The 12,688-nt window shown below is 56.1% G+C and overlaps 6 protein-coding genes across 6 annotated transcripts; 4 read left to right on the plus strand and 2 right to left on the minus strand.

The window, feature by feature from the left end:
* Positions 1-368: 368 nt before the first annotated feature.
* On the minus strand, positions 369-985 carry EV422DRAFT_569301 (uncharacterized protein; the record flags this gene model as incomplete). Its single annotated transcript, XM_053072752.1, has 3 exons — positions 369-615; positions 675-820; positions 896-985. The coding sequence occupies 3 exons, from the start codon at positions 983-985 to the stop codon at positions 369-371; spliced, it is 483 nt and encodes a 160-aa protein (XP_052923950.1).
* Positions 986-2,925: 1,940 nt separating this feature from the next.
* EV422DRAFT_130336 (uncharacterized protein) lies at positions 2,926-3,948 on the minus strand. Its single transcript, XM_053064735.1, has 2 exons — positions 3,667-3,948; positions 2,926-3,551 (listed from the first exon to the last, which is right to left on the minus strand). The coding sequence occupies exons 1-2, from the start codon at positions 3,798-3,800 to the stop codon at positions 3,062-3,064; spliced, it is 624 nt and encodes a 207-aa protein (XP_052923951.1). The 5' UTR covers positions 3,801-3,948; the 3' UTR covers positions 2,926-3,061.
* On the plus strand, positions 3,655-4,610 carry EV422DRAFT_130411 (uncharacterized protein). The gene is made up of 2 exons (XM_053064736.1): positions 3,655-3,756; positions 3,818-4,610. The coding sequence occupies exon 2, from the start codon at positions 3,891-3,893 to the stop codon at positions 4,506-4,508; it is 618 nt and encodes a 205-aa protein (XP_052923952.1). The 5' UTR covers positions 3,655-3,756; positions 3,818-3,890; the 3' UTR covers positions 4,509-4,610.
* Positions 4,611-5,690, plus strand: EV422DRAFT_130419 (uncharacterized protein). The gene is made up of 3 exons (XM_053064737.1): positions 4,611-4,767; positions 4,839-5,489; positions 5,560-5,690. Exons 1-2 carry the CDS (start codon positions 4,712-4,714, stop codon positions 5,458-5,460), a joined length of 678 nt encoding a protein of 225 aa, XP_052923953.1. The 5' UTR covers positions 4,611-4,711; the 3' UTR covers positions 5,461-5,489; positions 5,560-5,690.
* Positions 5,691-6,827: 1,137 nt separating this feature from the next.
* On the plus strand, positions 6,828-8,204 carry EV422DRAFT_569302 (uncharacterized protein; the record flags this gene model as incomplete). Its single annotated transcript, XM_053072753.1, has 3 exons — positions 6,828-7,372; positions 7,608-8,024; positions 8,102-8,204. 3 exons carry the CDS (start codon positions 6,828-6,830, stop codon positions 8,202-8,204), a joined length of 1,065 nt encoding a protein of 354 aa, XP_052923954.1.
* Positions 8,205-10,006: 1,802 nt separating this feature from the next.
* EV422DRAFT_489051 (uncharacterized protein) lies at positions 10,007-11,308 on the plus strand (the record flags this gene model as incomplete). Its single annotated transcript, XM_053067435.1, has 4 exons — positions 10,007-10,809; positions 10,937-10,941; positions 11,025-11,111; positions 11,199-11,308. Coding segments are annotated over 4 exons (1,005 nt in total), but the record flags the coding sequence as incomplete, so codon positions are not given.
* Positions 11,309-12,688: the final 1,380 nt, after the last annotated feature.

Consider the following 12,688-nt stretch of genomic DNA (forward strand, 5'->3'; position numbering starts at 1 on the left):
AATGACTTTGGCCTAAGTCCCTTCCAAGAATCAACCCCTCTCATGTGAACCATTCTGCATCCATCTCTCGCTAGGCCTCATGCTATCGAGTTCGTTCCACGGGCTGACAGTGAGCGGCGTGTACCTCCACGACCTCTAGGTTCGTCAATATTACTTCCCTTTCCGGTAAATGGCGCCCGAGATGGAAATCGCTCGGTTCCGAAAGAAGTTTCTGGGTAGGACGTTGTTGATAGATTGGGCGTTTGCCGCGAGGTTCCCACGACCACTTCAAGGGTAAAGCTCATGCGAATCTGTGGACCGCTCCGCTCAGGGTGACTGCTTGACAGTATACATGGCACGAGTACGTCGTATGCGGTAATGCACAGGATTCAAATCATACTGACCGAATGGGCGCCGTTGTATGCGGTGTCCGCAGCGGAGCAGTAACTGTCAGCGGCGTTGATCTGAGCGATGTTAACAAGTGAGTAGACCTTGGCGGTATCAAAATTGCGCGATGTGGTGACAGCGCCGGAGCTGTAAGCATCCGCATCAACGTTCGTAGGTGTGTTCAAAGTCGAGTCCTTAGCAGACGCGTAGGAGGCTGGCGCAGCTCTCGGCATTACTCTGCGCAGATTGCTGGGTGTAGGCATTCAATGTGGTGGCGTTGTGCTGGGGTGAGCGCTACTGCATCTTACTAGCGTGCGGCTTTGGCGTCATTGATATCGAGTTCGGGCACCGGTTTCTCCTCATCGACGAAGTCCATAGCGCGCGGGGAAATTGAAAAGTCAGCACGGGATCGATGCGCCTTTGGAAGCAAAGGCTCGATGGGACAAATCGGAAGCTGTGAAACACTGCGTTAGCCACTGGTCACATATATTTCAGGATTCTGTGATGCAAAGAAGTAAACTTTGCTTACCTCAAAGTTCCGAGCAAACTCCCGGAGATCGGCAAATATGACTTCCATGGTTGCGCGATAGATGCGGTGCGCTGATGGTTGAAGAGCCATGTCTTGCCGTCCTTCGGTGACTGACGCAGGTATCTCAGGGAAGTACGAAGCTAGAGCTTGACAGAAGGTTTCGGGTATCACATGGATCCTGGGCTTATATGTCGGGTTTCTCATATGTACGCGGCTGGTTCGTTAGCGCTCCACATGTAGCCGTGGGAGCGAGCCGTGTAACACGAGTGGTGTGCTCGCCGAGCCACATTGTTGTGCAGCAGAGTCCACATGGTCGGGGGTTTCGGAAGTACTCCAATCTATGAGGGTCGACGACAGTGAAGGGCAAGGACAGATACTGAAAGTCAGGTGGTGTATTTTGATCAGGCGCGAGCGAGTCCCGCTGCATCGAAAAGAGTTCACTTCGACTTGGCAAGGCGACGCTCAAAGAAGCAGATGAATAAACTACGGAAAAGTCTGGTCGCTTGGGGAGATGTCCGCAGCCGCGATCCCGCAAGCTGGGCGAAGGATGGCTTCGCGGATAAGGTCGGACTTGGCCGATGGAGTCGAAGTATTCCTGTGCTTGCCACGCCGGGCAGTCTGTCCCACCATTCGCCTTGCTCGTGAAGGAGCTTGCGCGCGTACCTAGTTCACGGCCAACATTGAGAGAGGTTGTTCCAAACATCAAATCCCATCCCATCCCAAAAAGGTACAAGGAACCGGTGTTGTTTCTGTCATTTTGTCCTTTTCTGACAGCAACAGAGTCTGCCATGGGGACCTTGTGATGCTCCTCCCTCTTTCACTAGGAGCAAACGTCTCCTATGACCGATCATGCTCCCCTCAGCAAAAGTTAGGCACCTGACGCCTCGCACATAATCTTCAGAGATGTCGACGCGCATTGTTGTTGTAGTTACTGTTGTTCGAATTATGGAATAAAAAGTCTCCGGTCCATATCTTGTAAGCTCTGTGGTTCTATTTTGTAATGTGATGTTATAAGTTGCTTCACCCGTCCCATGGTGCATCCCTGAATATTGCTAGAAACCCCGCGCTCCGATGGCTGGTAGCTTCTCCACGAGCCTGCAGCTGACCACATTGGCCAATCAGACCAGGTTCCGACACTAATAGCCTGTGTTGATAGAACGTAAAGCTAACTCGAGAGGCCAGATCATTAATTTGGAGGAGGATGAGGCCGCTGCTGCGTTTTTGTCTCCGACCTTGATGGCCCCCGTGCTCTTCACTCTCTGCGGCCCCGGTGTGGCATTATCCCAACCGTTCGCTGGCCTTTCCTATTCCCATACGCCGCGGTGAACCTTCCCAGCTCTGCGTTGCGTTCATGTCAGGATCTTTACGCTGACTTGAACCGTTCATGCCGATCATGCAACCTTTCAATTCCTTTCCGTATCGCAGATCTTCTTCACACAGGTCGGCCACCTCACAGGTTGGTTACTCGTTCTCCTCGTCCAGTCGTTGGGTAGTGGATTAACGTTCCGATTCTCCTGGTTCATTGGCATCGGTTCCCACCAAACCGCCAGTTCCAATGTACACGGTTTATCCGACCGTTTAGTGTCCTTGCCATATTTTTTCAGCTCCGACGACGGTGACATCCTGAAAAGTGGAAACTTATCCTCCACCCGACCTCCTAACTGGTTCTGCTTCTATTAACGACGCGTTTTGCCGAGGTCACCGCAGAAGGCCCCCGACAACGTTTGTGTTTCCGGTGTGGCCCGCCCTTCTGCGGCATCAGATGGAGGCCAGGATGTGCGTAGCGTGTTGCACCGATAGAACACTGCGTCCTATGCAAGCGTGGTCGTTTCTCCCTCCCCTCAGGGCCCCACCAAGCAAAATGATAATCGTATAAATAATCGACGGCGGTCATTTTGTGGACTTTCGGATTTGGGCGACGGGATTCTTCGCAACATAGCTCGCTGTCCCGCGAGAAACGCCTAGTAGAATCGTGTTTGACCTTGGGGGCAATAGCGAGCTTCGTTGCATCCAAACTGTTGGCCTTCAGTTCGCGTGATACTCAAATGTTCGTGCGAGGTGTCTCGAAAGGTAGTCCCGGCCATCGTCCCACCGCTACCGTCGAACGTTCGATTGATGACGCTATGCGCCGCTTGGTTTTAATGACGGTTCGCGAAGAAGCGCGCATCAGTTGCCCAGGAAACCCCCCGACATCCAAGATAGCAGGTGCTGACGTCTCAGACGGCTTTTACTCCACGGATACTCCACGCGTAGAGCCTTGCGGATCATGATGAAAGTGTCGACGAGAATCGAATTGTGAACGTCCTTCCACTGCTCGTCCGTGGGCTCGCTCAAAATATCCAGGTCTATATCTTGCACCGTCAGATGCTTGCGGTGACGGGCCGCATGCTGTACGCTTGCTGCTTCCAAGACGATGCGTATGTCTCGCACGGCTTTTTTCTCGCGGCTAGTGGTCTCCTCCCAGGACTTGTCCTGCTTCGCTGCTTCGCAGCAGAGATGTTGGCGAGAATGGAAGATGTGGTGTTCTACGCGTCCAAAGTATCGATAGATCGTGTGCAATATCGGGCGTCTTACTCTTGTCATAATGTATAGACTTGCATCGGAAAAAGTAGTGTGTCGCGCAGGAAAGTTGATATTCGAAATGGAGGAGGGTTGACTGTGAAACACGTTCAAAGTAAGTTACACGTTCAAAGTAAGTTACTGGCCGGCTGTGCTTCCACATGTCTTTCACGAAGTCTTTTTGCAGTTAGGTTGTTCATCCCTCCTCCTACCCGGCGCCGCCATAGCCGAAGGATCCACCCTTCCTCACGCCAGGAAGTTCCAATACGATCTTCTTGGACATCGGCTGTTTGCTTAGAGAGGTAAACTGTCGGGCCGGCTTTAGGTGCTTTTGTGACTGAAACATTGGCCCGCGGTGCGCAGAAATAGGGTGGATTGCGTGGGGGTTGCCGCGCGTCTTGTTCCGTCACCGACGGTGTAAAGGTGAAAGTGTCACATGGGAACGTCCAGAAAGTCATTTTTGGTTGGGGGGCCGGTTCTTATGTCGATTGTATTTTTCGCAGTCGTTACGCTGACAGGTCCAGTGGTCCCACCGACAGCGGTGTACGCAGATTTTGAATTCAGCGTTCTCCCGGTGGGCGTCCGCGATCGGTTTTGCGAGCATCGCCGTCGGCCTCGTGAACATCCCCATCTCCCCGTGTCATGTGGGTGTCTTGCAGACGGGATAAAAGTTGCTTTTCGGGGTTCTCCAGTCCATCGCCGCCTCTGGGGTTGTGGCCCGCGCGTCTTCTTGTCGCCTGCACCGCCGTTGCCGTTTGGGAGGCCTTCTTGCGGGCAATTCTCTTTTTATTCAGAATCAGAAGAAGGAGGTGTTTTTGGTTTCCATATACTCGTCAGACGGTGTGTGATACCGTGTGGGTTGTGGGCAGTGTGCTCCCGGAGGAGACGCAACAAGCGATCTTCCGTTGTGTCGAAAAACTGCTCAGAACGTTCCCCCCTGGCATCCTCCGTGCGAAAAGGGGGGCTTTTAAGGTATCCTTCTACGCTCTGGGGTCGTCTGGTTCTGCGCCGACGGCTGGCTTCTAAGCCTTCTATTATGCTCCTGAACCTGTGACTTCGCAAGTTGGAACGCGACCGTGGAATGTGACCTCATCCGATTGCGGTGTAGGCGTAACAAAGTCAGCCCTGCACAACTATGGCGTCGAAAGGGAGGTCAGAGCGACTATCGCACATCTGTTCGGGGCGACAGGTTTTCTCAGTTGATCGATCAGTAGCGAAGAACGCCCTTCAGCCACATCAACCTCACGCCTTGTTTGGATGCGGAATCGTTTACTGCAACGGTCGTCTTCGCATTGTATTTTGTCTCGGATTAGGTGTGACTGATAGGATACCGGCCAAAGTTCGAGCTCACTCTCATCTCCGTATCGCCTCAAACCTCTTACAGTGGGGGGGCCGAGGGTGTTCTGAGAATGCTTCCCAGGTCGATCTTTGCTGGCGCCGCACTGAAGCTAGATATGACGCCCAAGGTCGCGTTTCGTCACCGTCTTTCGCAGCTCCGCCAGAACATGACCGCCAGGTATCGGACATTGCCACAGGACATACTGTACCGCTCATGCAGGTTATGCCGACTCGGGCAGAAGGAAGGTCCACAGCTGTTCGATTTCGATGCTCGGAGTAGCCGTGGAAATCGACAAGGTGCTCGGCGTGGGAAAGTGCTGTTAAGGGAAATGCGGTCAGTCACCGCGACTGCAATTGCCCTACCCTGCAAGATGGCGTGGCGTCCGCCCCGGTCATCTTCTCAAGAAGACGAGTACATACCTGCACAAACGGGCTTTGGGTGTTGCAGAGATTGTCGGAAGGTTGTTGGGGGAATATGCCGCGGAAGCTGTCACGCCAAGTTTGACACCATGAGGGAGAGCATGCTGAGGGTACGGGGGAGACGTGGGTATATCTCACATACAGTACGTTCGCGCAGTTGCGCCGCGACAACTCCGCCGACGCTTTTTCCACCGCTCCTCTTTTCAACGTTGCTTTTGGGAACGGCGAAACCACACACACCCAACTGACCTGAGCCTTTGTGGGACATCTAAACCAGGTATGAGGAGCAACGCTAGCTGGTCTGTTTAGGGCAGTAAGTATTTGGATTGCTGACCTTTACCAAGCAGAACTCCTGAAAAGCGCCAACCCCCAAACAACGTGCTACTAGCAAACCTTCGGCGCCCTGCAAAAGTGGAAGAAGCCCTCCTAGGACATTGACGCAAAGGGTAGTAGCATTCCCTGACGGGGTCGGTGTGGGACCCAGGTGGGCAAGGATAGGCAAGACCTGTGATGTCGATGTGTTTGTCAAGCTTCACCTTGAGCTGACCGTGTGCATTGCGGGCCCGCTGGGCTAAGGGGATGACCGACTCAGCGAGGACAAGTCCCTCTGGTTCAGCAGTAAATCGAAAGAACTTCATTGTGCGTGACCGCTTTCCACCTGTTTTCCCAGTGCTGTGATAGGTTGGGGCCCCACCATTGGCCATGGTGTAGATCTGCACCTCCTGCAAAATGGTAATAAGCTTGTCGGCCGCTGCCTGTATGTTTGGCTCTTGGTTGTTGCGGAACATAAACAATGTGGTACCGGCATTTGACGTGCGAGCCTTCCCCTTTCGCAGATTCAGCACCCCTGCTTCTTTTGCTTCCAAGGGTTGCAGGGCTCATTTCATGTCTGATTCCATATATCGCAAAGCACATGGGTTTCCCTGTCCTTTGCCGCTGCACGGAGCAACTGGTTCGGGGTCTGTGGCATCTCTCTAAAACTCATTCCCAAAGTCAATATGGGCTTCCCGGTTCTGAACTTTGGAGGACACCTTCATCATACCCTTTGTGTCAATGTGCAACAGACCAGCTAGTGTCCCATACCTGTTTTAGTTATCCCGCAAAGTCTCAGGTCAGTTGGGTGTGTGTGGTTTCGCCATTCCCAAAAGGAATGCTGAAAAAAGGAGCTGTGGAAAAAGCATGGGCGGAGTTGTGTACTGCCCGAATGTGAGCGCTGAGTGTCAGGTCCTGTGAGAGAGGTGAGAGCAGCTACAGTATAATATCTATCGCGTGGGAAGGGGTTCTAGTTCACCGCCGTGGGACCAACCCGCGGCTCCTCCGGCTTAGGTGCACACCCAAGGGACCCGCCCGCCTGCGTGTTATCACGTACTGGAAATTGCAATATCGGCCAAAGACGGGTCCACTCCCCGCCCGCTGCACGCTTGTCGCCTACAAGCTTCAAGAGAAGGGTCAGGGCGCTGTCCAAAACCCACAGATCCCGTCTATCAATAGCACAATATCGGTCCGTGACGGAGCTCTCCTCCCGTTCTCATCCTTGCTGAAGTCGCTCTAGTCAGTTCAGCACACTCCGGATACCCGCCAATATCGTCACCATCACCTAGGTACCGTACCCAAAATGGTGCAACTAGTGGACGACCCCGCCTGCATCTACGGCCCCGCAACCAACGACACCACCTTCGCCGGCGCCCTCGGTTCCTACCACACCGCCGTCCGCGCCTGCAACGGCGTCAACTACCGCGCCTTCTCCCTGTCCGCCGCGTTCGCAAACCTCCTCATCGGGCTTGTCACAACCTTCTACTGCTACCGTTTCTTACCCCACCGCCGAACGCCTTACAACATCGGAACGCTCCTCATGCCGGGTTTGGCTGTCTGTGGAGGCGTGATCGAGGTCGTCAACGCTTTCACTTGGTCGCAGTTCTGGGGACATCCCGATGTAGGCCACGTTGCAAAGATCTTTTATTTCGCAGCTTCTTTGACGGCGGCGTTGGTCCAGAGTTATCGCATCGATGTGATTTTACTCGTTACGGGGAAGCCGAGGGTTTGGGCGAAAGTGGCGGTTGTGCTGCATACGATTTTGGGCGCGATCTGTGGAGCGGTCTCGGTTGTGATGTGGTTTATAGGCGCTCATGGGAAGAAGCCTTTGATTAGTTATTCTTATCCGTGAGTATTGCGTGAGCGAGAGTGAGCGGGCACGAGCGATAGCGAAGCGGTTCTTAGCGCACGCAGCTCAACCTGCTTGTCGCGAGCGGAGCGAGCGGAGCGAGCAGGATGTCGTTCAAACATCCTGCTCAACTATCCATCGCTTCGCTTCGCTCATTCATCCATTCACCATCCAACCTTTCGCCTCGCTTCGGATCCCATCGCTAATCTCTCGATTCTTCTGGTTCCCTTTTAGATACGCCTTCTACCTAACGTACGTAGCCTGCCTCGACACGGTCCTCTCCCTCCTCCTCCTCCGTCTCTTCTACAAACACACCGCCCTCGTCCGCTCCTACGACAAACTCACCCTGGCGGACGTCAAACTCTATTCCCAACGGTTCCAATTCGCCGCCATCGGCCAACTCTTCGTGCTCATCATCTCCGCGGCGTTGTACTTGCTGTCGAGCGGGACGAACACGATGGGATACTCGTTTGGGACGTTGAGCAGTTTGTCGGTGCCGGCTGCGATGGCGATCATGGTGTTTTCGATATTTACGTTGCAGGGGATGGAGAGGAGGCGGACGGGAGGGAGTAGTGTGGCGAGGACGGGGTTGAGTACGGGGTTGAGGACGGCGGAGGGGCCGGGGAAACGGAGTTCCCTGGGGAGTTCCACGTATGTATCGACGTTTCATTCGCAGCTCTTCTATCGAACTGTTCGTACTCATGACATCCTGTCCATTCGTTTCACAGCGCGGGACTGACAACAAAACCGTCATTAACAAGAACGGAGTCATTGGGCCACAAGCCGTCTCTAATACGACCAGAACCCGTATTGTCCCCCGACCACCCATGACAGCCCTTGGTATCCTGCGTCGAGACGGGGGCAGATCCTGGAATCCGACGCTGTCCGGGTGGGATGTGGCGATACGCGTCGGGATACCCAGCATACCTGCCGCCGCCCGTTATGCATCCAACTACGAAATCCATCCCTTTCACCTGTAGCGCCTCTCGAAATCGATCTGCCGGGCCCAGCGTTTCCTTCGAACACATTCCCCCCGCCCCCGCAGTTTTGGAACCGGCCGCCAGAAAGACCATCCGAACCCGTCCACTTGGTCATAGATTGCGGCTTTCCCTCCCACGCCAGGGCGCATATACCTGCATCAACACCGGGGCCCTCAGCCACATAGGTTCACGGATGGAGCCATTCGTAGTTTCATCGGGATATTATGTATACCCTTCATTAATACGCTAGAGGAGGTTTTTTTGGTGTGGAGAGGGTAGAGCAGGTCCGAATAAGATGTCAGTGTTTTCGACGCTGCATCCTCGACGCTGGATTTCGTCGGGTTTTTGTGTGATCACTTCCTTTTCGTCAAGAGCCGTAACACCACCCTACCGCCCCTTGAGTCCTTTCATATGGATTTTGTCATGCCCGCCGGTTATACGTGTAGTGAAGAGCGTTTCACATGGACGGTCGCCGCGGGAGTTCTGGGAAGTTGAGGATTGTTTTGAAATGCCTCTATCAGCCACGGAAGTGGTGAAGGGGAAGGATGTTTGGCACACCTTCGTGACAGGGTAATTAATACGGCTTCGGGATCCGTGGTAGCCCTACATTTGCCGCGTACATGTGTTACGTGGGTATCGCGGCAGGCTTGGAGCGTGAAGTTGGCTGGCTGGCTTCATTGTTGAGGCGATGTTGGTGGGACATGGCGGCGGTGAAGAGGGGCCGGCACATCCACACTAATACAGTAATTCCACACTAACGACGGAGTCCCAACGGAGTGCCTGGGGGAAGGACTTGGGAGATACAGTATCTACAACGTTGTTGATCGGCGTCGCCTGCGGGAAGCTGGACGGGAAGGGGAAGGAGCCGCGCGGCCTCGCAGCGCAAATTATCACTCGCAGAATTTCACACTTCGACCGTCGCAAGCGCAAGGGTGGGTGAGGCTCATAGACTAGACATAGAGATACAGCACTAGACACAACAACGGAAGGCTCGGAGGCTTCTTCTTTCCTCTCTCTGTGTGCGCACTATCGGGGCAACTTCACCGCTGGTCCCCAGGGGAGTTCGTCGGCTCGGGTCCCTTGTCAGCGTTCGATAACGGCTACCGTGATCGCAAAAGGACGGCGCATCCACTCGAGTCCGGGAGGAATAGCATCGGTCTAGCTTAACATCCCTGCTGACGGAGAAGGAACGGACGGAAAAGGGGGATAACACCTCTTTCGCCAGACCCATCACACCGCCCCCGCTGTCGACTCCCAACACAGCACACCATCATGCCCACCATGATCCCATCCCTGCTCACTTTGGGTCTGACCCTCCTCCCCCTTATCGCCGCGCAACCCCTCCCGACCCCAGTTGTCCCTGTCGGACCGGTTATCCCTCCTCCGGTCGTTGTGCCGCTGCCGCCGGCGGCTAGTCCGGTTGTGAACCCGGGGGTTCCGCCTGTTGTTGCGCCTGCGGCTCCCGGAGTGGCGGCACCTGCGCCGAGTCCGATTGGGCCGGGGGGTTGTATAACGATATCGCCGACTTCGTTGTGTAAAGCATGGGCTGGTACGTCATCTCTCTCTCAAACAGTGTGGCCTCCAACGTTCAAGGGAAGCCCATCTAATCATCCCCCTCACCACACCCCAACAGGCCAATCCATCCCCCCCTCCCCGCAATTCTACACCACCGCCACCACCTTCGAATCCTACATCACCTCCCAACTCGACTCCTCCCCAACCTACATCTCCCAGTTCAAAGCCCAATACGCATGCCCGGGCTACACGGGCACCGGCCGCCGGTACCACATCTCCCTCCTCTGCGGTCTACTAGTCGATTTCGCGAGCACGCAGCAGGGTGCCCGGGCGTGTAAAAGCGCAGGGACGGCCTATGTCCCGTTGTGTAAAGGCACAGCGGCCGCCGCGGTGGCGAGTTTGCAGGCGTTGTTTGGGAATGCCGCGGTTTGTCCCGCCGCTGTGGGAGGCGCGGGCGCGACGGTGAGGACGGTGGGGCAGTCGACGGAGATTTTCGCGTCGAGGTTGAAGAGCGATACGAACTGTGTCCCAGCCACCGCTGAGGAATGGGGCATGTGCGGGTTCTATTCCGACCCTGAAGCGGCCGCGTACTGCGCCAACCCGACAACAGCCACCGATGCGTGCTGTGCCGCCCACGCAGCTAAACTCGCAGGTCAACCCATCGTCGTCCCCACCTCCCTCGGCCCCGCCACTGCCTCCGCTCCCGCTGCCGTACCCTCCCTCGCCAGCACCCCTCCCGGCGTTGCATCAACCACCCCAGGGGTAACACCGACAAACACAGCCTCCACAGCCAACACCGCCGCGAAAAACACAACCAACGACCCCGCCCTCGGCCCCGGCGCCATCGCGGGCATCGTCGCGGGTGTCGCCGCGCTCCTCATCCTAGCCGTCATCCTCCGCATCCTGTACACGTCGCGCAAACAACGCCGCGCGGCCTCAGGGTTCTTCAACGCGCATTCCAACTCCCTCTCGCGGGACGGGAGTCTCAAATACAACCACGGTGGGAACCCGCAGACGGCGATGGCGGGCGGAGCCCAAGCGCCGGGCTATAACAACAACCCCGGCGAGCAGAAGTACCCCGCGATGTATGATACCGTCCCACGAGGGATGGACGCGGCGGCGGTGGGCGCGATGATGGGCATGGCGCCCGCGAAAGAGGATGTCGGGGAACCGATCCAGATTGCGCAGACGATGGAGGTCGTCTACAACTACGTGCCGAATCTCGTCGACGAGATCTATCTCTGTAAGTTTTAACATCCTCTTTTCGTTTTTTTTTTAGTCCCAGCGTGTGTTTTGCTGATGGAGTTTGGGGTTGTGGGGTTGATGCTAGATATCGGCGACCCGGTGATTGTGAAATGCAAGTTCGACGACGGGTGGGGGTACGGGTTCAACATGACGACCAAGCAGGAGGGGTCCTTTCCCTTGGCGTGCGTGGCGCCGTATGGGACGGGCGCCGCCAACGCCGCCGCCAACCAACAGCCGCAACAGTACCCCGAGAATGCACAGCCGCCGTATGAGAATGCGCCGTTTGACTCGTTGGCGAGGAGTAGCTCGTTGGGGAGGACCAATGCGGGGGAGGAGGTGTACCAACAACAACAGCAACAACAGCAACAACAACAACAGCAGCAGGGGCAGGGGCAGGGGCAGTACCCACCCCATTTGCACCACCCCCCACCCCCGACCGGCCAACCGGCGGAACGCAACATGTCCCCGCTCTCGCAGCAGCAGTACTATTTCGGCGGGTACTATTCCCCCGGCGATGCTGCTGCCCCTCCCAACGCGGGCATCGATCCCGCCGATTCCACCGCGGATAATCCCAACACCAACACAGACGCGACCGCGAACGCCGACGTGGCGCGGCGGGGCACGACGGACACCCACGCGAGCGACCGGTGGCGCGACAGCCACGTCCCCGCCGCCGCGGGGGGGTACGACGGGTACAATTCGCAGCTGCTGGATTACGATTTCGGGGAGGATGAGCGGGCGCGGGGCGCGCTTCCGGGTGCGGGAACACATCCGCCGCATCCGCTGCGACAGGAGACACGGGACGCGGAGGAGGCGGGGAGTCCGCAGCTGTCCCCGAGCGAGTTTTCGACCGAGAGGGATGGGAGTAGTGGCGCGGGCGAGCAGCAGAAGGACCAGTTTGAGGGATTGCAGGCGAGGAGTCCGAGACATACCTATGCGCCGCCGCCCCATGCTTATTATCATTAGCTGCGGTGAGGGGGATGGGGGAGGGGGAGGAAGGGATGTGGTGGGGGTTTGGCCTGGCTCCGGACTTCCCGACCGGCTCGACACCCATCCCTCGACACCGCGGGGATGTAACACTTACCCTCGGTCATTTCGGACGTCCCCTGATCACCAGTGCGCCGCTCCTCCCTCGATCCGGGCGAGGGAATACCCACCGGCACCCGACCGGTCTCCCACTCCTCGGAAATCAAAAGCCGCCCCGATAGCACCCACCATCCCGGCGTACCCTCCCATCCCATCGCATAGTCGTACATAGCCACACATTGTTTACATTCTCAAGCCCTTTTTCGTTTGCGTACAACCTCCCGTTTTTTTCCTTTCCTGGTTACCCATCTCTCTCACCTTTTTGTGTTGTGACTGACGCCCTCTGTTTTTCTAGATAGATATACTGTATCTCTGACGAGTTTTTTTGCTTGTGGCTGCGCATATATACCATGGATGTTGAATTATCTGTTTTTCTCGGTTTTGTGATTGTGGTTTTTCGCTGGATTGATGGTGCGGGTGAGCTTGGGTGGCTGGGTTGGTGGGGGAGATGTGAGGGGTGTGTTTAGGTTCAGAGGTGTGGGGATCCCG

Source organism: Fimicolochytrium jonesii (assembly GCF_025526975.1).
Source record: "Fimicolochytrium jonesii strain JEL569 chromosome Unknown EV422scaffold_19, whole genome shotgun sequence".
NCBI classification, from domain to species: Eukaryota; Fungi; Chytridiomycota; class Chytridiomycetes; order Spizellomycetales; family Powellomycetaceae; genus Fimicolochytrium; species Fimicolochytrium jonesii.

Coding starts and splice junctions, on each gene's coding strand:
- EV422DRAFT_130336 (XM_053064735.1), bottom strand. CDS start 3,800: ATGTTTCAGTCACAAAAGCACCTAAAGCCGGCCCGACAGTTTACCTCT. Junction 3,552..3,666: donor TTCGGCTATGGCGGCGCCGG/GTAGGAGGAGGG, acceptor CGTGTTTCACAG/TCAACCCTCCTCCATTTCGA.
- EV422DRAFT_130411 (XM_053064736.1), top strand. CDS start 3,891: ATGGGAACGTCCAGAAAGTCATTTTTGGTTGGGGGGCCGGTTCTTATG.
- EV422DRAFT_130419 (XM_053064737.1), top strand. CDS start 4,712: ATGCGGAATCGTTTACTGCAACGGTCGTCTTCGCATTGTATTTTGTCT. Junction 4,768..4,838: donor TGTATTTTGTCTCGGATTAG/GTGTGACTGATA, acceptor AACCTCTTACAG/TGGGGGGGCCGAGGGTGTTC.